The sequence below is a fragment of the Trematomus bernacchii genome, unplaced genomic scaffold (genome assembly GCF_902827165.1).
Source record: "Trematomus bernacchii unplaced genomic scaffold, fTreBer1.1, whole genome shotgun sequence".
NCBI lineage: Eukaryota > Metazoa > Chordata > Actinopteri > Perciformes > Nototheniidae > Trematomus > Trematomus bernacchii.
The window spans coordinates 21,904,846-21,930,591 of record NW_022987973.1 but is presented as its reverse complement, the minus strand read 5'-3'; the positions used below and the strand labels follow the sequence as shown (position 1 = coordinate 21,930,591).

The following is a 25,746-nucleotide window of genomic DNA, read 5'->3' as shown; positions in this document are numbered from 1 at the left end:
ATTCTTCTTGAATAGTGTCATAAAACAACATGTAGATGAAAGTTAAGGAAGGGGGAGATTACATTTGATAGAAATAAACAGTTGTTCCAAAGCTCATGTCACAGAACTGAAAAAGGATCAGTTCATGGGTGAAAAGCTTTGTGAATCGTGTCAGACATGATAGAAAAAAGCAAGACAGTGAAGCAGAGACAAGTATCAAACAATCATGTTCATTGAGGATCAAATTCAGACTTACTCCTTGTCTAAAAGGTGAGCTGCACCTGCTCCCATCTTCACCTTCTTTCACCCACTGATTAATGAGATTGGCCACGCCCACTTTTAAACCATCTGCATCCTGAGAAAGATAAGAGGAAATATTATAATATTTGTAATTCTGTATGTTTCAAGTTCACCTACATAAATGTACCATAGATGTTTATATTAAATCAAATTCTAGACCTTCCCTGGACAAAATATCATATTCTTTCTGATGTAAAACTTCATGTGTCTGTAAACTGGAAGCTATTTAACAATGTTAAAGGGGCCCTAATGTAGTTCAGATTTGTATTTGTGCCTCTACTGTGACATGTCTCCATGCTTTAATGTTCAAAAAGCTCTTTATTTTCCTCATACTGCCTGTGCTGCAGCACCTCTTTTCACCCTCTGTCTGAAACCAGAGCCCAGTCTGCTCTGATTGGTTAACTGGTCGGCTGTGTTGTGATTGGTCAAGAGCTCAGAGATGTCCCGACCCTTAGCCTATCATGTACAATGTGTTGGAGTGGTAGCCTATAGAAGCACGTCAAACGGCAGCATTTCAGGCAGGGGGGGAGTGTGTGGGAGAGAAACTCCCTCTGGAGGGAACTTTGGGATTCAAGCCTTTGTAGACCATTTACATGCACTAAAACCAAAGGGAAAACCCCAATAAGCATTAAAGGGCTTATTTAGAATAAAATATTGCACATCAAAGATTTATGGTCATGCCTGTTTTTTTCATTTGGATTTGTAATACAACACAACATTAACAAACAGGAAAATTCAACTTCTGAACAATTCATCAAAAAACCTGAGTGAAAGGATGAGCAGTTATTTATCAGTTTAAATGTAAAAAGGTAAATTAGGATAAAGAAAGAAACTTCATAATTTACCTTAGATGGTGTGACTGAGATGGCGTTTTGCTTCCAGGCTTCCCCGGCCTCAAACAGGTTCTTCTTGGACGAGACGGCTTCAGTGGGACTCGTCAGGTCCGTCAGCACCTGGCTGCCGGACCTGCTTTCCTTAGAGGCGACCTGTGAATGAGATCAGGTTTGAGAGTTTAACATAATGAGACACAGAAATTGGGGATCTTCCATATTGTAGTTCAACAATACATGCTGGTTCTTCACACAGATGATTTATTCAGAATTTGATCTCATTGTCGGAATATTATGGTTTCTGTTAGAGTCAAACAAAGATGCATTATCCTAAACTGTGATATAGTACTGGCAGTTTTTGGAAGTACTGCAAGGGTTCTCAAAAAAGTCAATAAAAGAAAAAGAACCATTGAAAAGAGTCACTCAGTGGGGTTTCACCTCGAGAGCATGAGTGTACAGCTCCAGTTTCTTGTCAATCTTTGAAACAGCAACAGGTGACAGCGTCTTCTTTATGCTGCCGGTGCTTTAGGAGAATGGATACGTGTTAAGAGTGAAAGTATACAACTGTGAGAAATCTGATGATGTACAAGTATATTCTTTTATATAATTAATAATGTAAAACAAGATAAGCAGCAGGGTGTTTGATAAGCAGATATCTTTAAGAGTAGACTTTCTTCTCAACTCCTGCACTTTATATTTTGTACCTGGAACTTTTTTTTTATTCCTAGATTTATTCTTATAACATTTCCATAAAATGGTGCAGCACTGGAAACAACATTCTTTTAAATCTACTTCACAAGACATTTTCACACACTTACCTTTTCCTCAGTGATTCAGTTCTCTCTAGGATCTAAGGAAAGAGACAATGAAAGGTTCAAACTCACAGGAATGATTACACATGTACTGTATGGGATTTGACCTTCAGTAGCAGACTTTTTATTTAAGCACCTATAAACCGGCACAAAGTTGTTATTTCATTTTTCTCACAGATCAAGACAGAAACGTATGTTCCTAGATTGAGGGTGAGTGTGTGGAAACCCCCCAAGATCCGGGACAGGATTACCCGCTCAAGGTGTTGTTTACTCAGCTTTCCAGCTAACTTGGTAATCCTGGAGACAGCGCTCTTTAGTTTTATCATTACATTGTTACCTATTAGACGCTATTACCCAAAGCGACTTACATACTGTACACTCCATACTGTGCACACTCCCAACAGGAGCAATTTAGGGTGAAGTGTCTTGCCCAAGGACTCTGTGTTTGTTTATGTGATTGAGCTTTGAATGACATGAGGTAAATAACATATTAAGACAAACACATTTAACAGCATTTATCAAAACAAATAGCTTGACATGGTTAAACCCGGGTTAAAACATTTCTAAAATGAGCCAAGAAAATCTGGCAGTTTAAATAATACAAAAGATAGACCAACCAATTAACCAACAACAAAAAGAAAAATAATAATGACAACAATAATAAAAACAACAATAATAATAATATTTTGAATAGAATAGTGTGCTATTTTTAAGATGTCTTTGAATTTACATTTCTTATCCCATTACAGCTTCTGACCTTGACCCTTTACACTGGTCTGCTGCAGCACTCACCTTACATTTACTGTCGGGGGGGACTCTGCTGTTTGCTTCATCCTGTGAAGAGACACAGATTAGAGCAGGCCCGGCAGCTCTCACAAGTCATTTGAATGACTATAAGTACAGAAGAACTCTGACATGCAAAACGTTTGGAGCAAAACGTGTGTACATTTAAATCAGTGCAAATCAGTCAGCTGACACATGCACAGCACTCACAGGGTAAAACTGAATGAGGAGTTTCTGGGAGAAGAACAGCGGGGAGCATGAAAGAGAAAAAAACATGTTGGCATGGTTAACATGGAAGCATAGGACTGGGTGATGTTTACAAAATCCCATACCGGGATATTTTCCACCAAAAAAAGCTTTAAAGAACCAAATCCTTTTGTGCAACAGCAGAATTGTAAGACAGAGACCGACAATCATCTCTACCGCAACTACTTTCACTAACCAAACCTATAGATGCTGGCATTCATTCCAATGCTTTTTGAATTTAGAAAATCATACTGCAGAGACCCTCTTTGGTTTGATGACATACCTTGAACGTGGGGCTCATCGGACCGTAGTTTAACGGCTCCTCGCCTTCGCTGCTGCTGCAAAGAGAGGCTGCAGATCCTCTGTTCAGCTCCTCAATCCTCCCGCTCTCCATTGACCTCTAGAACAACACCACCATACAAATATCAACCAATATGTCTATTGTTTTAATACAGTAGACTATTGTCAGTATTAGCAGTATTATACAGTCTTATTGGGTTAAAGAGTATAATCTGGAGCACAGTTTTCCTTAATGCCTGTTCTTTCTCTGGATAAAGCCTTTCAAAATGTGTGTTCGCACTGCTCCCCTATTGCGTGTTATGTGGTGGCAGAAGACTAATAAAACACCGGCAAACCAGTGGTGCTAAAAGTAGGAATTTGTTACAACATCTTACATCATTGCTGCTTTCAGGCATTTCCTCACCCAGTGAGCCAAAGATACATTCTTTTACTTTATTACTTTCAGAGTTAAAGCCAAATTCAATGAACTGTGAGTTTAAAAAAAAAGAAGCATGCATGTGTTTGATTTAATGTTTCATGAAACGTTGGGAAAAACCAGACATGCTTGGTTTTATGTCAGCAAACTATTGCTTATTAGCATCAAGTATTTTATATAATAATCAGAGTAACATTCTAAAGAGGCCCACACAATGTGAAGGAGTTGGACATTACTAGCAATAAACATTTTATAGATCCGGTCATGAAGGTACAAAAAGTTGATCCTGATGGAAGCACAGTTTTAAATCAAAATACACTAATAATGATATAATAGATGTTGGAAATATAATAGTGTGCTAGCATTAATTATGAGATGGATATAAACATGAACAAAAATAAGCTTTGCACATGTTTTTGGATTCAACATGTGTGTTTTGATGGGTATCACTGAATAAGAAAACTCGACAGGTAGGGTAACCTGTCGAGTTTTCTTATTCAGTGATACTTACTTTTCATTATAAAAAAAAAGGTTTGAGTCTGAATTTGCTCAACTATCTCCTTTATAGATTGATATAATTATTCTTAGGATAAATGTAAAACATGCTTATGACATTTAAAAAGGGTTAGTTCCTCCTCTGGGCATGCATTTCACCATTAGATTTAGTTGTTTCTGAAGTAAATATGCTAGTCAACAAAAACATTAAGATTCATGCTCTGGGGAACATGACAAAAGAAATGTCTCTCAATTCATCAGGACATGAGATTATGACATGACAAAAAGTCAGGGAATCTCCAAAATAATCAGTTTATAGTAAACAAAATATGGAATTTAATAAATTCCTCCAGGAACCATTCACATTTTCACAATCTTGTACAAGAAACATATTTTGTGGATGACTTAAAAGAAGGGCAACAGAAAGACAGACCGACCCGATAAAGGCAAGTGTTACAGAAGAGCTGATATTAGTAGGAATAGCAACAGTGTTAATGGAAAGTCAACCTTGTCTCGAAGCTTGTACTCTTCCTCCGCCTCCCTGCGTCTATGCTCCCGGCTGTGGTGGAGGTCTTCCTCCTCTTCCTCCTCCTCCCTGGGTCCCTCCTCCCAGCTGTGGTGGAGGTCTTCCTTCTCTTCATGTGTGAATCTCAGCTCTTCTTCTTCCTGGTCATCCTCATCTCTGGGGTTTTGTCTGGTTTCAGCTGATCTCCGCTCCATCTGCAGAGCAGCCTGTGCCTCTTCCTTTTGCTCCTCCTGCTCCAGCTCTCCATCCACCCTGCAGGCCCCTCCGCTGGGTTGGAGATCATTTTAACAGTTTATAAAGACATTTGAATGTTTGGATCCCAGGATGAAAACAAAACAAATACTGACTAAAGGGAAAAGACAGATAGAACCAGGCGAAGAGCGGAGAACTCACCGTGGCTTCATCGTCCCGGCCGCCAGGTAGGACGTCCTGTCTGCTGGTTGGCCCGTGGCGTGCTGCGATCTGTTGTCCTGTGGCAGGAACACCGTGGAGCTGTACGACGTCCTGACTTCCTTTCTGTTGCTGGACATCTACAATTATAACCAAGCAGGTTGCATGTTAATCTAAAGTGACAATATGTATCTGAGGAAAAATGTATAATAATTTGAAGCTTGATATTGCCAGCCAGTTTCAGAGAAGTGTAGACACACATTTTTTAGTAATGCCGTTAATTAATTACGATTCAAATTCATAAGTTATTTTCGGAATTATTTAGTATTTTGTATATAAAGCACCAACTTTGATCACATTACTCAGTTACTGCCTTACTTGCAGCTGTTTAGAGTTGTACTCCATTAAAATACTAAAATGCTCACAAAGGCAATAACCAATGCAGGTGAATCATTGCAGGTATAACTGTTTTTAGTATATTAGTGAGGCATGTGGCAACTTAATGTTATGGCCAATATTTGCCCTGATCAGTTGATCATCAAAGCCACTACAATTCATCAAGAAGGGTAAATGTATCTCTTACCCACATTTCATACCAAATGCAGAAAAATGAATATATAAAACTGAAGGATTTACAGATTGCAATTTTTGATACAAATAAACATCATGCCAGGAAGAGATTGTTACTCATTTCTAATAAAAAGGGAATACAATTGATGCTGTAGGAATGAGCCTAATGTCAGAAACATTGTGAACATTCATCTAATCTATCCTACTATGTTTCATTTTAATTTAATTTTTCTTATGTCCTATATATAATATGTTGCATTGTTGGAGGAGCTTTGGACTTAAGATGTTCATAGCCATAACTACACTGCAGCTATACTGTGCATATGACAATACACCTGGGATCCTTGAATCCTTGAACAATACAGACTCATTGGTAAAGAAAGCCCCAGTATTACAGTGTGGATCTGTTGGGCGGTGTACCTTCTCTGGAGGTCTTTCCTGTGACCTACTGCTGTGTCCTGGCTCACATCCCTCCTTCTCTTCACTGCCCTGCTGTTTCTTCTTTTCACTCTTATGTTGTTTCTCCTCTCCAGTCTGATGCTGTTTCTCCTCTCCAGTCTGATGCTGTTTCTCCTCTCCAGTCTGATGCTGTTTCTCCTCTCCAGTCTGATGCTGTTTCTCCTCTCCAGTCTGATGCTGTTTCTCCTCTTCAGTCTGATGCTGTTTCTCCTCTCCAGTCTCATGTTGTTTCTCCTCTCCAGTCTCATGTTGTTTCTCCTCTCCAGTCTCATGTTGTTTCTCCTCTCCAGTCTCATGTTGTTTCTCCTCTCCAGTCTCATGTTGTTTCTCCTCTCCAGTCTCTGGTTTCCTCTGTTGTGTTGAAGGTCTCTGCACCCGGGCTCTGCAGTCATCCTGCACCTCCTGCTCAGGACGATTCTCCAACCTGTGACTCCAGTCGCTGAAGCCCTCGTCCTCCTCCAGAACCAGGCAGCATCTGGGCTTCAGCTCCCCGTCCAGCCTGAGAACAATTGAACAACTGTACCTTTGAGTAGCCTGACAAGAGGTGGGGTCAAGATTTGGTTGGATTTTGAAAACATTTAATAGTAATACAACTATATCAGTGGTTCAGCTGATTTATTGGAGGTGCTTTAGAGAATGAATGAGTTGGACAAAAGTTATATTGTTGAGCCACTTGTCAAAATCCAACCTGTGTTAAATAATAGTTTGCCAAATATGCATGTTACTTCAAATAAAATCATGCATTTTGCTAGTAGTAGAGTTCAATTGAAGTTGTAATTGAGACAGTGTCTCCTGTTACTGCTGATGGGCGACTGAGTGTCACCCAGAGGTTCCTCACAGTGTTGATCTACAGTGTTGATCAAGGCGGCAGGTGGCACACAGGACATGCCGCTCAAGGCGCCATGGCAACAGAGATTGTGCCCGTGGTAACAACAAACAAAGAGAAACTGCAGCCTCTTGTTCCAGGTCAGCGCAAATCAGCAGACCGAACCTCATCAGCACTGACTAAACACCCAAAGGCTGATGTTTTCTTTCCCGGAGAGATTTAGTTGGTTTCTAAACGTTGACTCTGAGTGTGTTTAATCTTCATTTGATTAAGGCTGAGAGGGAGTTTGGCTGAACAGTGCAAACTTCGTTTCCAATGTCTCCAGTGCAGTCAGTTGATTTCTTTTTTTTAATGTTAATGATCACTATATTCAGTTATTTTCAAAATTGGATTTGGTGCATATTATTGCACAGAAAATGATGAACGATTTGATCTTTTGAATCATTTTAATAAAGCAATGACTTCTGTATCTTGTACTCACATCTCTAAAGGTGGTACTACCATAATGTATACAAGTAAGTAAAGGTACACAAGTATTTGTTTTAAAATATGCTTCAAGTACAAGAAGTAAAATACGTCTTAGGCAGAATATGTGATTTTTGGGTCCAAATTATTTTTGCCTTGTATGTTAGCATCATTTGCTGGTAAAGATGAAGCTAGCAAATACAACAACTTTATATTTATGATGATAAACATGTATTAGTTTATTGTTAATATGCAAAGTAACTTTAATAGTTGATGTTAAATGTAATATTTAAGGAGTTCAAGTATCTCAGGTGCCCTCCGTCTCTGGAGTGCACATGTCTTGTTCTCGAGTGAGGGGACCATGGAGCCGGAGCAGCGGGAGCTGCTCCGAAAGAAAAGGTTTTCGCTCCAAAGAAAAGGTTTTCTTTGGAGCGTAGCTGGCAACTCCTTTAGGGATAGGGGGAGAAGTTCAGTAATCCAAGAAGGACTCAGAGTAAAGCCACTGCTCCTCTGCGTAAAAAGGAGCGAGTATAGGGGGTTTCGAGCCCCTAGAAAAGATGCCACCTGGCTGCCTCCCTAGGAAGGTGTTCCAGGCACGTCCAGCTGGGAGGAGACCGAGGGGCTGACCCAGGACCAGGTGGAGGGATTATATCTCCCTGCTGGCCTGGGAACGCCTTGGAATCCCCCAGTCAGAGCTTGTTGATGTGGCCAGGGAAAAGGAAGTTTAGGGCCCTCTGCTCGAACTGCAACCTCCACAAGTCTAGTCCTTATAGCTATTGGAGATTGGGAAGAGGATGAGGACATTCCTTAAACCAGTTAAGCCCCATGCCCCCGGTACTGGGGGCAAAACGCAACATCTTGCAAGAAACAGCGTCTGAGAGCTTCTTAACATTTAACAAACTATGAATGTGTCATACCTACTTAACGGGAAGAAACTTAGCTATCAGGCAATATTAACAATTTTTACCGAAACAAAACACAACTCTAACGCCGAGCCTCTGAATTGGCCCTGAGCGAAGAAATGCTAACACACTTAGCACAGAACTCACGGTATACATACTTTATTACTCATCGGATCTGCACAAACAAGATATCAGATTAAAGCTGAGATTCCACAGATTCTAGCGGTATAAGTATCATCACTGTGCGACCAAATCTCGCGGCAGCTCAGGCAAACCCAGACAACACACAGTGTAGCTTTACTGAGCCAAAACGGCAAATATGTCTTATCTTTGCTGATTTCTGATCAAAAGTTGTGTTCTATGGCATTAAAACGATAAAAACACTGCTGAAGGTTAATCCAATGTGTCTGTGTCACTTTGAAATGATTACTGATAATCCATCATTCCATTTTTGTCAAAACCCCTCAAAAACAGAGATTTGTTGTTGTTTTCATATAGAGTGTGTGAGGAATACAACCCAGCTTCCGGTTTTGGGCGTGCTGGCTGCGCATCACTCATTCACCAATGTTTAGATGGATTTTAGGAACTTCCCCTCGATTCTATTGGCTCTAACGGTTCAAAAGAGGTGTCAATCATCAAAATCGACCGAGGGGGGCCAGAGATATGGCAAATACACCCATATTTCTTTTTTCAAATTTCACTTGTTTTGCATCAATCTTGATACAGGGTACTTATTATATGTTATAGTTTGGATTCCTAAAGCTTTTAGTCTACTATCAAGGGTGGTTTTCACTATAAGTAATGTTTTTTCTTTGGACGGACACTATAATTTCATTTTTTTTACTATGTTCAATCTGAATTTACTTTAAAATGAAAAAAGTCTATATTGATTCTGACTCTTCTACATCCAACTCACAGGTTTATCATTGCTTTGAGAAAAAAGATTATTAATTTACCCCTTTTAGAAGTGAAGATATAGTCATTTGTTCTGGGAATGTCATTTTCGAGCCTGAGACCTGAAAAACAGACTTGGGGCTTAATTTGTCTTTTAATTAAAAAATGTTGTTCTGAATTCTCAGTTCTATTGTTGAGCATCTTGGCAACCACACTTGTTTTTGGAGCTTCAGACCCCATTTACACGGGAACGCAAACGCAAACGAAACGCAAACAAACCGAGTTCGATATCAAAAAAGTCTTCCATTCACACGGATACGGCTCAAAAAACGTGTCCCTTCACACGAGACCGCTCGACCCGCTGGAGACGCTGTAGTACATATGCCGGGCCTGTAAGTGGAGCTGTACTTCCGCCACAAAATACACCAAAAGCAGCGAAGAAGACCCCCGAGCATGGTTGCCATGGTTGCCTAGTTGCCCTTCTGTTTATTCTCCGCGGTGGATGTAGCAACATGTAGTTCATGTAGTTTTCCATGTCCGCTTGTTGCTGATGGTTGTGGTAGAGGCAACCCGGTATCACGGCAAGACGTGAACATGTGACGATCTACCATGCTGGGAGACGTGAATATGTCACGGTTTCGTCCCTTCAAACGTGACAGTTACACGGTATTGTTAACATGGCCCAACCAGTGGAGAAATACCCGGAAGTGCCAAGCAAATGGTCTACCGCGCCTATTGGTCGGTTTTTATTGTCAAAATGAGATGTTTTTAATTTATTTTTTAATCGTCACACTTGATTTCGCCGATTTTCTTGTTGCCCTAGCTGGTCGACACCTCTTTTAGCAGAAACAAAGGCTACATTAATGTATTAAATCGATGTTAATCCATGTGTGTGGATCATAGACTGGTGTGGATGTGGAATTAACGGACGTGACGTTGTGCGATTGCATTGCCAGGCAACGCAATTTACAAACTCTTCAACTAAACCCTAATTATATTTTAAAACATTTTAGAAGGCCTCACGAAATACTTTAATGTAAATTCAAATGTAAATGTGAAGGGATGTGTGTAATGTGGTGATTGACATTATTCACCCACGGATCTATGGGTTATTGTTCTGCACGGACATTTTAGTTAAACGGACTTACTGTTGATGTGAAATCCGAAAAAAAAAATACGTTATACACCATAACGGTGCACAGCTGATATAAAAGGACTTGTCGTTTTTAAAGATATTACTGATTTTCTTTGAATATAAGAATGTAAATACTGAGTTGAGAGAATAGTCAGGGGATTTGGGTGATGGGAGACACATCTATGGATTCAGAATTTCAATAGCTTACTGTTAAATGACGGATATACCTTTCTGTCTGTGATGTTTTACAAATCAGATATTATAAGTAAAACATGTGAAATAATATAGCAATATCCTGTACAATTATGTGAAAACATGAATAAAACTACACATCTTCAGATGTTATACATACACAAGTGTCCTACATTAATAATACAAAGTTATTATGGCTGTGTGTACCTTGTGTGCACCGCCTAGTGGTTAAAGCACGTTATTGAATTAGTTGTGTATATGATATGTCAATGAACCTTAGAAAATCTTGAAATCTTGAAAGGGATATGCAAAATAGCCATTATATACAGTCTTTAATTAACTATTAGTAGAGAATAACGAGTAATGAATATACTTTATAGGGATCTGCAGATAAATGTTTAGTCTTCTCAAGCAGCAACTATCAAATATCTCTCCTGATTGTTGGCACTTGACAATCACCTTTCCCTGAATTTTACTCAGGTGTAACTAAAGCCTGATTTAAGGGTTGTTTATATTTCACATCATTAATCAGAATCTGCAAAGTAACTAAAATAAATGTAGTGGAGTAAAAATACCAGGTTAACCTCTGAATTGTAGTGGAGTAGAATTGCTGTTTTGTTTAGTAATGGATATTGAATATGGAATAAAGGTTTTGACAAGACCTGGTGTAACAATAATCAAAAAGGACATTAAAAGAGCTCCAGATGTCAATGATCTAAACAAAACAGCACACCTGAAATGTATATTTAAATACTTTATTAAGGGCAGTGAATTAGTTTTTTCTTTATGTTTTTCAAATCAGTGTTATACAGTAAGTGTCATAGACAGTGTTACATTGCTATTATTATCCTTAAAATATATATAAAACAAAACCACTAATGATCTTTTTTTTTGGGTGTTTTACAGTTAATACTGTTTCTGCTATTGATGGTTTCATTTTTGTGAAAAATAATAAAATAATACAATTCAATAACGTGCTTTAACCACTAGATGTGCCTTTCTATCAGCTGTGCACCGTTATGGTGTAAATACAGCCTATCTACCAATTGGATCAAATATAAAAGTCAGCCGAATTAGTATTGATACTGCAAGGAGACTTATTGTGTGAAAAGAAATGTAAGATGTTGTTTAATTGCTGATATATTTATGATCCACGTCACGTTTTCAGTTTTGGCGGCAGTGCTTCCTGTTTGTCCAGAAGTCTTCTCATCATCTATAAATACAGAACTACGGCAGATATGTAATATTTAATGCAGCCGAACCGTGTATTACAATGCCGTTATGTGATGACCTCCAAACAGAAAAGTAAGCAAACTCGGAATAAAGTATTATTTTATTTAAAAAAATGTTTTCGGATTTCACATCAACAGTAAGTCCGGTTAACTAAAATGTCCGTGCGGAACAATAACCCCAACCCATAGATCTGTGGGTGAATAATGTCAATCACCACATTACACACATCCCTTCACATTTACATTTGAATTTACATTAAAGTATTTCGTGAGGCCTTCTAAAATGTTTTAAAATATAATTAGGGTTGTAGTTGAAGAGTTTGTAAATTGCGTTGCCTGGCAACGCAATCGCACAACGTCACGTCCGTTAATTCCACATCCACACCAGTCTATGATCCACACACATGGATTAACATCGATTTAATACATTAATGTAGCCTTTGTTTCTCCTAAAAGAGGTGTCGACCAGCTAGGGCAACAAGAAAATCGGCGAAATCAAGTGTGACGATTAAAAAATAAATTAAAAACATCTCATTTTGACAATAAAAACCGACCAATAGGCGCGGTAGACCATTTGCTTGGCACTTCCGGGTATTTCTCCACTGGTTGGGCCATGTTAACAATACCGTGTAACTGTCACGTTTGAAGGGACGAAACCGTGACATATTCACGTCTCCCAGCATGGTAGATCGTCACATGTTCACGTCTTGCCGTGATACTGGGTTGGGTAGAGGAGCTGTTTGCCCCCTCAGAGCGTTCCGTCCGCAGATCTATCCACCTTGGGACCCGTTATCGTTTTAGGGGTCCGTTTCCACGGTTCCGTTACGGCCTCGTGTGAACGAACGGGCTATACGAAAGAGAAAAGTAGCGGATACAACCCGTTTCGTTCCCGTGTAAACAGCACATCAGTGTCCCTGTTGTCGTAGATAAAGAATATTCACATCATCAGGCAGGATCAAACATTAAGCTGATGACTAAACCAGTTCACAGTGGAGTATTTAATGAGCGAACTGCATTCTGCTTCAAGGTGCTGTAAATGAGCATGCTCAGCCGCTCACAGTCTCAGGTGAGGAAGACATTTTCCTTTTAGAGACGTCACTTCGCTGACTGGTGGAACACAAACTGCAGCTCTCTCAGCGCCTTCACCTGCAGCATCACTGAGCTTAACCTACTGATTGCGAACAAACAAACACGTCTGTTCCCCTGTAATCAGCCCTGCAGGTAATGGAGACTCATCTGTAATAATCTAGGACAGTTTACACAAACAAACGGGTCGCCCAGCCTCCAACATCAGAAACACAGGCCTCACATCTACAGTAGCACAGTTAAAGAGATACAATCCAGATGTTATTCTCACTAAACACCTTTTACTTATCTGCACACCAATCGTTTGACATTTCAAGAATTTGCGATTTGGATTTCTCACTAAAAGATGGATAGAAAGTTACCAAACTATATGGCAAATGTAAAGCTACAGCCAGCAGCCAGTTTCAATGTCCACCTTCAACCAGGAGCGCTCTATTACCTTTATTCAAAATGAATTCCAGCTTTCACTTAAACATTTTTTTTTTAAATTAGTTTGACCCTGTAACCCTTAAGAAATTGTACCTGAAAAAAGAACTTAAAATAGAACAGTGCTGATCCATTGTGCGCAATAATGAGAAAATGAACATAAAGACAAGAGATGGAAACTCTTTGACAGAAATCTATGCGCGTGCATGTATTTGAATGTGTCCCTGCTTTAAAGGGACCCTATTTTGCTCATTTTCTGGTACATGTTTGTATTTTGTATCCTTTACTGTGACATGTGTCCATACTTTAATGTTCAAAAAGCTCTTAATTTCCCTCATACTGTCTGTGCTGCAGCACCTCTTTTCACCCTCTGTCTGAAACCAGAGCTCAGTCTGCTCTGATTGGTTAGCTGGCTGGCTCAGTTGTGATTGGTCAATCGCATAGAGATGTCCTGCCCCTTGGCCTATCTATGTGACATCATGTTACGCCTTTGCAGACCATTTACATGCAACCTGTATAGCACACTACAAGAAAGGGACAAACCCCAAGAAAGCATAAAAGGGCCTCTTTAATCTGTGTGTCTGAATGTTCTACTCACTCGGTGTTTTGTGTGCGCTCTGATTGTTGCGGGGGCTCGGGCCAAGAGGTGCTCCCCTCCCCTCTCTGCGTCTCTCTGGCTCTCCTCCTTCTTTCCCGCTCCACCTCCTCAGCATCCTCCTGGCTCCGCTGGGCAGTCAAACTGTAACCAATACAGACATTAACAGGCTGTCACCACTCTCTTAAAACACCCCCAAAACACTAATTGAATACCATAGGAGCCTTCCAACATCGTAGAGTCTCCAAGGAAAACACCTTGAATACAACTTTCTTCGACTTTTGCACAATTCCATCTAACAAATATATTGTAGATGTCTTGTCCGTAATTTTATGGGCATTTTTTCCAACTTCGTCCGGACACATTTAGTATCTGGACATTAAAAAAATACACTTTTGTTTGTTTGACCAATGTTTGGCTACCCAGATGAGACAGTTACTCAATATACCCTAACCCTAAACCTTAAGTTCATCCTCCATAAAGCTGATAACCGGCAATAGAAACAAGACAAACTTTCAACTGTTAGATTCTACTTGGCTAGAAGCATGTGTACAACCCAACAGTGCATTGGGGTTTCTTTAAATTGGAGCCTTAAAGGTGGGGTAGGTAATTTTGGAGAAACCAGCTCGAGTGCGCTAGAATTTGAAAATACACTGCCGGAACAAATCTGCCACTTCCTTACAGAGCCCCTCCTCCAACACACACGAACGCGCACATGACCAATGAGGGCACGAGATAAGTTTGTGCACAGATGGAAGGCTGACAGGCAGGTCGGCCATCCAGTTATTTTAGCCGGGCCGGCTAAAATGATTGGTCGTGCTTTTTACAGTACTACGACTTCCACAGATGACATTTTTTAATGGATTTTTTGTCAAAGCACTTAAGATATTCATTGCTATCGGGATGTTAAGAGCATTCCATGGAATATAACAAAAAGTGTATCTCGAGCCGTTTTCTCAAACTTACCTACCCCACCTTTAAGGGGCCCTATAATGCACATTTTTCAGGTTCATATTTGTATTTAGTGCCTGTACTGTGACATGTTTAGATGCTTTAATGTTCAAAAAGGTCTTTATTTTTCTTATACTGCCTGTGCTGCAGCACCTCTTTTCACCCTCAGTATGAACCAAAGCCCAGTCTGCTCTGATTGGTTAGCTGGCCGCCTCTGTTGTGATTGGTCAATCGTATATACATGAACAATGTGTTGCAAGTCAATAGAAGCATGAGTGTTACAAAGTGATGTCAACATGTCGCTGAAGTTAACAAAGGAGTCCAATGGAGGTGTTTCAGGCAGGGGGGGGCGCAGTGTGTGGGAGAGAAACTCCCTCTGGAGGGAACTTTGGGATTTTTGCAGACCATTCATGCACATAAACCTTTATAACACACTACAGGAAAGAGAAAACCCTAAAAAAGAACAATAGTGGACTTTTAACCATAAAATAGTAGCCTAAGTAAACCAACATTTTGTGGACAGAGGGCTACACTATAAGATGAAGGTAAATTCAATTTAATCAAAAATCAAAACCATGTTATCTCTCATGTACAGATTCACATTATTTATTCGATTGCTAATATTGAAAGGTTACAATGGAAAAGTTTATATAGAAGGGATTTTCAGTGGATTTTAAAAAGCAAAAGGAAACAAAAAGATGTTCTCTTGTCTTCTATTAAAAGCCCATTCAGCTCTTCTGTTTCCAGAGAGAAGAGACTTGATAACAATCACTCTCTTTATTGTCCAAGCACATCTGGTGGAGCTGGAGCCAGCTGCCGTGCTGTTTCACTTCATTAAAATCTCTGGAGAGAAACAAAGACAGAGGGGGCGGAGGTGAAGAGACGGAGGAGGAGCAAGACGGAGGATGGAGAAAAACTGGAATCTTGACTAGCCGCAACATCATCTTTCCATACTTATAGAGTTCTGGAGAAAATCTGCTCAAACATTTGTAATAACAAGAACCTTGGCTTGAAACCAGCTGTCTCTGGAGAGCACCTGTCGGTTGGCTACAAGCACATTTTCCTCATTATGTCATTGTTTTGAAAGGATAATTACAGTTTACAATTTTAAATCACACTGTATTTTCAGACATCTGGCCATGATAACGTTGTGCACTCATGCATAACTGCTGAGATCTTAATAAAATGTCTCAATGGGCAAAAAAAGAACAGTTGTAAGTCAAAATAACACATACTGTAGGGTTAGCCAAACTTATTTGAAAGCGAAGACAAAGGTTAATTGCATTACCCAAACAGTTGACAAACTGGCAGACTTTTTACACTCAGGTTTTGTTTTAACTGCAATTAAAGTAGTTAAGACAATCTGGCTAAGATGTCATGGCATTTGGTAATTGTCAGAATCATGGAGCTCCTTTAGCTTTCTGTAAATGGCTACATGCCAATTTCCATATCTGCAATCCTTAATGTTAATCTGTTTATATTTGTGGTATTTGGCATTTGCAGCTAATTGATTTTTTTGTGTTGCTTTTTTACTTATGTTGTGGTGCTTTCCAAAAAATGTATCTAATATCGTTCTATGCTATCAAATCTTCTTTCTACACTGTAACTGACAGAAGCGATGGCCAAACCATGTATTTTGAACACTGAAACAGGTTTTGTTGGTGTAACAATTCCTCCTGTTTTTGGATCATTTCTATTATAAGCAATGGGAGACAAAATCTACAATTCTTGTTCTGTGCAGAATACATATTAGAAAGTTTACAAATGAATATGAAGCTTTAAGAAAAGCCAGTTATCAATTAATTGTGGTGAATTATCTTCCAAAGTCCCCTGTTTTTGTACTAAAACAGCCAAACTTTGGGGGTTACTGAGTTGTTTTATTAACTCAGACTACTGAAGCCTCATTAATTAGCTAAATACATTTGTTTGCATGGTTGAACTGGTAAAAACATGCTGGTAAAAGCAGATTGTGAATTAAGTCCCAACACTGTAGCAGTGTAAAGGAAAAAAAAAAAGAAAAACCTTGAGCATGTTGGTTAAACAAATATATAAAACATGCGGACCAGTTGCCTTGAAAATATGATTAATTCTCCCAACATGTGCTCATGAAACATTTGGCTGAATGAAATCATTGCTTCAAAGTGCAAAAAAATAATTCAAATATAAAAAGCCCATGCAGATGATGTCATTTGTTATGGCTGTATGCGAGGACATTGGCCACGAACGGCTGTGAGTCAAACATTCTGCGGTATCATGTGGTAAAGTGACCTACATCTCTTGTGAGAGAGACATATTGGCAAGAGTAAGCCTTTAGTTTACGTAAATCAATTTGATCTGAGATGAGAAGTATGTTTTGGACGTCTTTTGGGGGTGGAATTGGATCAACTGGAGATACGGTCTGGACCTCATCATTATTGTATGAAAGGCACCAAGGGATGACTATGATATCCTCAAAGGACCTTATCGCGGCTGCTGCATGTTTTAAAAACTTTATCTGCTCATTTTAACAGCATTATTCAACTTTTTATGGTTATGTTTTGGAACAGACAGTGCTTAGGTAATGCTAAGGAAAGATTGTCATCTGGTTTAATACAGAAAAAGTCTGCAGTGACTTGATACACAACATTTTAATTAATTTTTAATAGAAACCACGTTCTTTCCCTAACCTAAACCAAAGTGCTCATATTGCCAAACCAAATTACAGACAGGACTCTGGATGCACTTTGGTGTTAAAGGCCTGGGCTCTGCACGCCCTCCATCCACCCTGACCACCACTGACTCAAGGGCGGTAGCTTTTCATTCACTCAAAAAGACAAGCCTCTGAACATAATCCAGGCACAGATTTACGTTTGACACCACAGTGTAAATGGCAAAAATAATTAAGAGCCAACGTTCTAGGGAACAGGGTTTCTTGCACAGAAAATATAAAACACCGCCAGTTCCTCCCAGGGAGTTTCTCTCCCATACACTTCCCCCCTGCTTGAAATGCCACAACAAACCTTCGCGACATAGTGACATCCATACTGTACGTAACACTTGCGCTTCCTTTGTATAGTGCTCCAACACATTGTATATATTGAGAGGCTAAGGGGTGGGACATCACTATGCAGTTGACCAATCACAACAGAGCCGGTCAGCTAACCAATCAGAGCAGACTGGGCTCTGGTTTCAGACAGAGGGTGAAAAGAGGTGCTGCAGCACAAGCAGTATGAGAAAAATAAAGACCTTTTTGAACAATAATCATGAAAACATGTCATAGTAGAGGCAAGAAATACAAACATGAACCTGGAAATTAGCTCAATAGTGCCCCTTTAAATATTTTGGGGCTTAAATATCCTTAATTCTATCTTTAAACAAATCCGCAAGTAAAAAAGAGTCCTGTACAGGATTGACAGATATGTTGACAGCTGAGGGTATCAAGTCATGGTCCTCTATCAAATGCCAGTACGTTAAATATCAATAACATAGAGCATGACTGCTCCACTTTTTCACGCAATAAATAACTGCTGTTACAGGGTATTGTCTCTGCAGGACAATGTGTACTTCCAGGTACCTTTAGAGCCTGCTGGGTGATTTAACTTGACGCTGTGAAGCACAAATGTGAAAAGACCAAATGATGGGGGAAATATGTCTGATATGCATCACTTTTTCCACCATTTACACAATGAGGCAATGAAGGTCGGGGGAACTGCATTTTCTTTGTGTGTGTGTGGGTAGTAGAGCAGGAGGGGATTCAGGACTCAGCCAGATGATGTCATGGCCATTAAGGAAGTTGCAGCCATAAAAGAAGCCATTGAACTCTGCAGCAGAGTGTAATTTTTTATAGTGAAGTCACACAGCAATGTTCCACTGATCACTGAGGAAACAAGAAACTCACAAATAATGGGGAACAGTAGTTAGGAGAGAGAAGCAAATACAGAAAACAACACATTAAATGAGGTTCCCGGTGCCTGTTAGAGGAGAGGATTTGGAGTAAGTTGCAAAAATAGGTCCAAAGAGAAGTAAACAGTAAAAGGGTATAAAGGAAAAGAAAAGCTTACGATCAAATGAGATTGAATTAAAATAGGTTGTGATGATAGATTCCAGAGCCTTTACCCCTTGTCAAGAGGGAGAGTAACGGTACTGTAAACCAATGTAAAAGCATGTCTTTGGGTATATTTTGAGGTTAAAGACACTATTTAGATTGATAACTCTGGAACACAATTGAAAAAAAAAACTATGAGATAAGTATCATATTTTCTGAAAACTGGTTTTGATACACTTTTGTCATCTGATCATGCCAGTAAGCATGAACTGTTTCAGAGATCAGATCTCACTAGGATTTGGAACCAATCAGCCAGACCACTTGCCGAGGTGACCTGCATGGGGGGAATTGAGTCCTGGGTCCTCATTTATAAAGCCTTGTGTAGGATTCACGTGGGAAGGTTGCTTACGTAGGACAAAGCAAATAAATACGCACAGACATTTTCGGATTCATAAAACACTGCGTACCGGTGTAGGACTTGCGTGCGGCACGTCCTACGCCGGTTTCCCTTTATAAATCACAATCAACTCGAAATGCGGCGCAGCTTTTGCGGGTTTCACGTAACGCCCATATTTGCCTATAAATAGTCAAAGAAACGCCCCGTATTAATATTTATTTTGACTGACTGCATGAAGAAGATCGCAGGAAATGACGACAGAACAGCTAAAAAAGACATCTCACACCGTGTCATATTTAGGTTCTTTTGGGGAGGTGGAGACACATCACATTGTTTGGTGGATGCAGTTTGAACCAGAGTAGCAGCATGGAGGTCGGATCGTCACCACAATAAATAAATAAGTGGTGCGAAAAAAGTTAATGACAAAATACACATAACCTTCCTCAGGCAGTGTGTCAGTGTGTTTGTGCCGGGGACAGGAGACCCCCCCATGATGAGAAACTGTAAGAAAGTATCGGGGGATCCCTGCAGAGTGGAGTCAATTAATGTATATTTTTTTGTATTTGGTGGTTTGTGTTCCAGCTGTCGATCAGCTGTCAATCAGCTGTGCGCAGCGTCTCCACTGCAGCCTGTGCGTCTCAACCCCCCCGCAGCAACTCTATATCCACCACTTAAAGGAAATAAAACTAATGTGTTGAGTTATATCAGCTGCCAAATCTACCAAATATATGGTGTTCTTAGTTTCCATACCTCCTGTGTTTTATGAGCGACTTATCAAGTCTTAGCAAATGGCATAGAACATGATTAAACATGATAGTATGTAAAACCATGCTCGTATCTATACAACCTATAGAAATACAAAACGGCGTCAGTTTAGACGTAATTCTGTCCTTCTGTTTACCGCATCATTTATGAGAATACATGTCATAACATTAAGACAACATATTCAAGGTGGTTTTCAATAACATATCCGTATATATTTATTTCTCCAAGTTATGTTTTTGTGTGCACTGAGGACTCGCAAACAGGCATTTGTTTAATCATTTTAAGATTGGCTTTAATCAATGTTTGCAAATGAATTCTTCATATGATACATGAGGTAACATTTTATTTATGGTATTATTTCCACATATTTCTCTCCATTCTTTCTTCTGCCAACGGTGTCGCAGTTTCTCGTCTCTCCCGTTTGTGTGCTTAGTGCGTACGGATGGGTCAGAGTTTGCGTGGAGGACCGCACATTTTCCCATCAAGTTTGTTTTTATAAATCGCAAACATTGCGTAGAAACTGGCGTACGCCATCTTTTGAGCGTACGCACCGTTTATAAATGAATATGTTATGACATGTTTTCTCATAAATGATGCGGTATGCAGAAGGACAGAATTACGTCTAAACTGAGGCCGTTTTGCTTTTCTATAGGTTGTATAGATCGAGCATGGTTTTATATACTATTGTAGTGCCGAGAGAAGGGAGGCGGAGGCGGTGTATCAGAGTTGCAAATCTCTCTTTATTGGAGAGCAGAAATCGACGTGCTGTCGGGTTGCAGGAAAGAGGAGAAGAGAAAGTGAAAGAGGAGGACACACAGTAGGTACCCCCGGAGGGTACCGTCAACATATGTGTCCGGGCGGAAACAATACCCCCAACCTGTAGTTCCATGATTGGATTATGTAACCCCAGTGTATGCATCAGTGATCACTACACTATCATGTTTAATCATGTTCTATGCCGTTTGCTAAGACTTGATAAGTCGCTCATAAAACACAGGAGGTATGGAAACTAAGAACACCATATGTTTGGTAGATTTGGTAGCTGATCTAATTCAACACATTCGTTTTATTTCCTTTAACTAGAGTTGCTGTGGGGGGGTTGAGATGCACAGGCTGCAGTGGAGACGCTGCGCACAGCTGATCGACAGCTGGAACACAAACCACCAAATAAAAAAATATCCGACCTCCATGCTGGTTCAAACTGCATCCACCAAACAATGTGATGTGTCTCCACCTTCCCAAAATAACCAAAATCTGACACGGTGTGAAATGTCTTTTTTAGCTGTTCTGTCGTCATTTCCTGCGATCTTCTTCATGCAGTCAGTCAAAATGAATATTAATATGGGGCGTTTCTTTGACTATTTATAGGCAAATATGGGCGTTACGTGAAACCCGCAAAAGCTGGGCCGCATTTCGAGTTGATTGTGATTTATAAAGGGAAACCGGCGTAGGACATGCCGCACGCAAGTCCTACGCCGGTACGCAGTGTTTTATGAATCGGAAAATGTCTGTGCGTATTTATTTGCTTTGTCCTACGTAAGCAACCTTCCCACGTGAATCCTACGCAAGGCTTCATCAATGAGGCCCCAGATCTCAGTTAGGTGTCGACAGCATTTGGCCACTTTTTGGACAATTTATCAAACATATGTCTTGCGTCACCTTCCCCTGGTGAAGGGGAGTTACTCTCCCGAGCGAGGGTAGAGGGAAAAGTGAAGGTATACCAGGAATGGAGCACAGCTGAGAGCTGCTGTCTTATAGCTCTGTTGTACGACACCTCTGTTGCTGCAGTGCCAAAGAAAAGTAAAGCATTTCAAAGCAATACACAAGACTGCTGAAGACTCCAACCAATAAAGCAGTAATGACTTGACATCCGCAATTCATCCCACATCACTTAAGTGTTTCAAAAGTAACACAGCTGGAATTATTAAATGTGGGTGTGAAGCTCTGGAAACCAAACTACATTTTGTAAAGACAAATGTTATCAGTGTACTTTGCAGGCAGTTTACACCACCTATCAATTTAACATGATTATTTATAACTGATAATCTGATGGATGATGTTAAGGGTATACCCTGTTTTGGAGTTGTTAAACTCATCTTTGCATTTACTATAATCACCCCTCGGAAAGATATTGGCCGAAGGCTTAAAAATTGAATAAACTATATCGTAGAACGTGCTCTGTTCTTATGTATCTTTGTTCTTTGCTTAAATGTTGTCTGGTGTTCCACATGGTTTGATTCTAGGACCCTGGTTGTTTCCCTTTTGAGAACACTGTGTATGTTTTTAAAAAGTATCAATATGCAAGTCATGTATTTATTCAACAGACAGACAGGTAGATAAATTCAAGTGTCAATGCAGCAAAATACAGAAGAAAATACATTATATAAGAAAAGTATTTAAGTGTTATTAAAATAAATCCCTAAAGTATCACAAATTAAATGAGTATTATGCATGCATAACGTCCACAATACAATACAGATATTCAATTATATTACTGTATTTACATTTAAACTCCAATCTGGCCGAGGTATTTACCACTGGTTGATACATGTTTCATTATTTTATGTTGACCTTATGAAGGCTGTTTGTCAAAAAAATAAGTTACTGAGTGGTGAACAATTTTCAAATTGCACAGAGCAAACCTTTAGCAAATTCAATTTATATCACAAAAAACGTTTGCTTTAATTTTATACTGCAGGTATGGGTGAAAAATGAAAGTAAAACCTGTCATTGTCATGTGTCTCACCTGATGAGATTCTGCAGGAGCTCTCTGCTGGAGCTCTTTCTTTTGATGGACTCTGACATGGTGGATGGTCTGCTCCTGGTCTGCGGGCCTGGTTCTGGTGCTGGTCGGTAGGTAGCCTCTGGTCCTGGGTCTGACCTTAGTTCTGGTCCTTAGATGTTTCCCACAGCTGCTCTGTTGTTCTTCTTCGTGTGTCTCTGTGGCTCATGTTGGCCTCTCTCTCCCTCACTCTCTGATCGCAACTCTCTCCTCCCTCCATGTGGTTTTCATTGAAGCGTTTGACCCCCCCTCTCTCACCCTAACAGGGGTCATGTGACTCACCCAGGGGATTGTAAGATGATATCATAACAGTGGTTCAGTGTCAATATAATATGCATGTATATTGTCCATATTCATATTGTGAGGGAGTAACAGAGTGTGTGTTAGTATACAGTGATCTAATTAACACGTTCCGAGACTCCAGCTAATTATAGAGAGAAAGAAACACTAAACTCCCTCACTGCGCTTTAAAAATGCAACAACAACTGTGACATGCAGCTTCATCTTCTCAGTTGCTGCAGCGTCATCTTCTCATTTGCTGTTTTTTACTGAACACAAAAAATACATTTGCATTATTTCAACAAAGCAACCAGTTAAAAATAAAACAATTTTTACCTGAGAAGTTATTGATGTCTCTAAAGTCCTGACCGCTAAAGCAACATTAACAACTTATAGTCTTAGTCAAAAAATACTTATTTGAATGCTACATTAACTTATAATAAAGTTAATGCCTCTCCAGACACCTTATCTTGCACAGCATGCAACCTCACTGATTGGGTCGTAAGATCTCCAGGAAGAAGTGCGTAACGTTTGTTCTACTATGTTGATTTCAGAGTTACTGAAGTTTTGTCCTCTGATATTATTTGGCAGCTCTGCCTTTGAGTCTTTCTGATTCATGGAGTTTCCAGATAAACATAAGGCTTAACTTGTTATTGCTATCTGCTGCTAGTATAAGGCCTAGCTGCCGTTAGCTAGCTAGCTTTTAGCACAGTTAGCTGCCTTGTCTATTTTAGTTGCACTTGATTGATGTTTAGCAGTGTAAAAAAGTTGTCACCCTCTATTTTTTTATCATTCATAAGTCATGTCAAAACATTTTTTTTCGTGTGACTGGTGTATGTCTAAATTGCACTGTATGGGGGATAATTTGCAAAAACTACGTCATCTTACGTACTGTTGTTTAAGGTGAATTACAGCCAACCTTAAAGGGGACCTATCATGCAAAATGCACTTTTGTACGTCTTTTATACATGAATATGTGTCCCCGGTGTTCCAGGGAACTCACCAAGTATCAGAAAACACAACCCTCTCTATTTTCCTCCATACCCAAATCTCTAAAAAAAGGAGCTGCAACGGATCTGATACAGCCTGATCCAGATTTGAACACTTCTATGTCGTCACAGAAGTGGCGCTACGGCTATTGGGCCAACTCTCCACCTATCAGGGGAATGTGGGGTTGGGCCACGGCCGGCCATTGCCGCTCGAAAGCGCTGGAGACGCTGTAGTACATATGCCAGGCCTGTAAGTGGCGCTGTAGTCTGCCACAAAAGCAGCAAAGAAGACTTCCCGCCCATAGTTACCACGGTTACCCTTCTGTTTATTCTCCGCTGTGGCTTTTTTTCTCCCTCCCCGAGGCAAGCGTTTGCTCCCGCTGCTTTAATTCAATGCAATCCCTCCCCGTCGAGGCAAGCACTGTAATTCTCTCTGGTTAGTCCACCAGCAGATGACAAACACCCACCTCTCCGCCTCTTCCAAGGAACGAGGGGACCGTGCGGCAGAGTTTCAGTTTCAGTTTCTTTCGCTGGTCAAGATGTCCGTTAAAGTTGAAATCTTCCGGACAAAATTAGAAAAGTGCCGGTCAAAGGCCTTCTTTGTTATTTATTGAGCTTTAAAACAAATGAATAACGACTCTATATAATAAAACACGGAGGACGGAGATCTCTTTTTCTCCCCCTCTTCTGACAGCCCAGCAGCTGATCAGAGCATGGATCACCTCTCCTGCAGGGGGGCGTGGTCAGCAGAATCAGACCCGTAGACAGCAAACAGCACATAGAGAGAAATGAGGCATGGCTAAAATGCATGATCTGTTTGGTATTTTGAAAACAGAAACGTATAAATATACCTTATATAGGTATGGTCCTACAATATATAATTTAAATATAGCATGATAGGTCCACTTTAAGTTAAGCCCCAAGCCTGTTTTTCAGGTCTCAGGCTCGAAAATGACATTTCCAGACCATAACTACACTTTATAAAGCAATGATAAACCTGTGAGTTGGATGTAGAACATTCAGAATCAATATAGATGTTTTTTATTTTAAAGAAAATTCAGATTGAACATAGTAAAAAAATTATTGTGTCCATCCAAAAAAAAAAAATTACTTATAGTGAAAACCACCCTTGGATGATGGGTTAGTAGACTAAAAGCTTTAAGAATCCAAAGTACAACATATAATAAGTACCCTGTATCAAGATTGATGCAAAACAAGTGACATTTCACCTTTTTAGAGAGGTTTAGCAAAACAAATTCCACCTCTGGGGTCATTTGGGTGGAAATGGGTGTATTTGCCGTTTCTCTGGAACCCATTGGTCGATTTTGATGATTGACATCTCTTTTGAACCGTTAGAGCCAATAGAATCGAAGGGGAATTTCCACATACACACCAACGTTACCATTGAGAAATGAGAGCTATGCACACGCAGTTTGCCCAAAGCGAAACCGATCTTACGCTCTGAAATCTGAAAACTTAAAACTACGTTTATTGCTGATGGATTATCAGGAATCATTTCAAAGTGACACAGACACATTGGATTAACCTATGGATTAACCTTCAGCAGCGTTTTTATCGTTTTAATGCCATTGAAGACAACTTTTGATCAGAATAACAGCTAAGGTAAGAAATGTGCCGTTTTTGCTACCTAATGCCACGTGTTGTGATGTCTGTTTTTGTTTCTCATGTCGCGTCGTTTTG

At 39.9% G+C, this 25,746-nt stretch overlaps 1 protein-coding gene across 1 annotated transcript in view; it reads right to left on the bottom strand.

The window, feature by feature from the left end:
- LOC117471624 (non-muscle caldesmon-like) overlaps positions 1-22,928 on the bottom strand; it is a 35,163-nt gene extending 12,235 nt beyond the window's left edge. The window contains exons 1-12 of the mRNA XM_034116752.1: positions 22,742-22,928; positions 13,862-14,002; positions 6,067-6,604; positions 5,080-5,216; positions 4,668-4,953; positions 3,234-3,350; positions 2,915-2,938; positions 2,714-2,755; positions 1,928-1,959; positions 1,548-1,632; positions 1,125-1,265; positions 236-334 (exon numbers count right to left, since the gene is read on the bottom strand). Of these exons, the coding sequence (XP_033972643.1) occupies positions 236-334; positions 1,125-1,265; positions 1,548-1,632; positions 1,928-1,959; positions 2,714-2,755; positions 2,915-2,938; positions 3,234-3,350; positions 4,668-4,953; positions 5,080-5,216; positions 6,067-6,604; positions 13,862-14,002; positions 22,742-22,800 (1,701 nt within the window). The 5' untranslated portion in view covers positions 22,801-22,928. The remainder of the gene's footprint in view (positions 1-235; positions 335-1,124; positions 1,266-1,547; positions 1,633-1,927; positions 1,960-2,713; positions 2,756-2,914; positions 2,939-3,233; positions 3,351-4,667; positions 4,954-5,079; positions 5,217-6,066; positions 6,605-13,861; positions 14,003-22,741) is intronic.
- Positions 22,929-25,746: the final 2,818 nt, after the last annotated feature.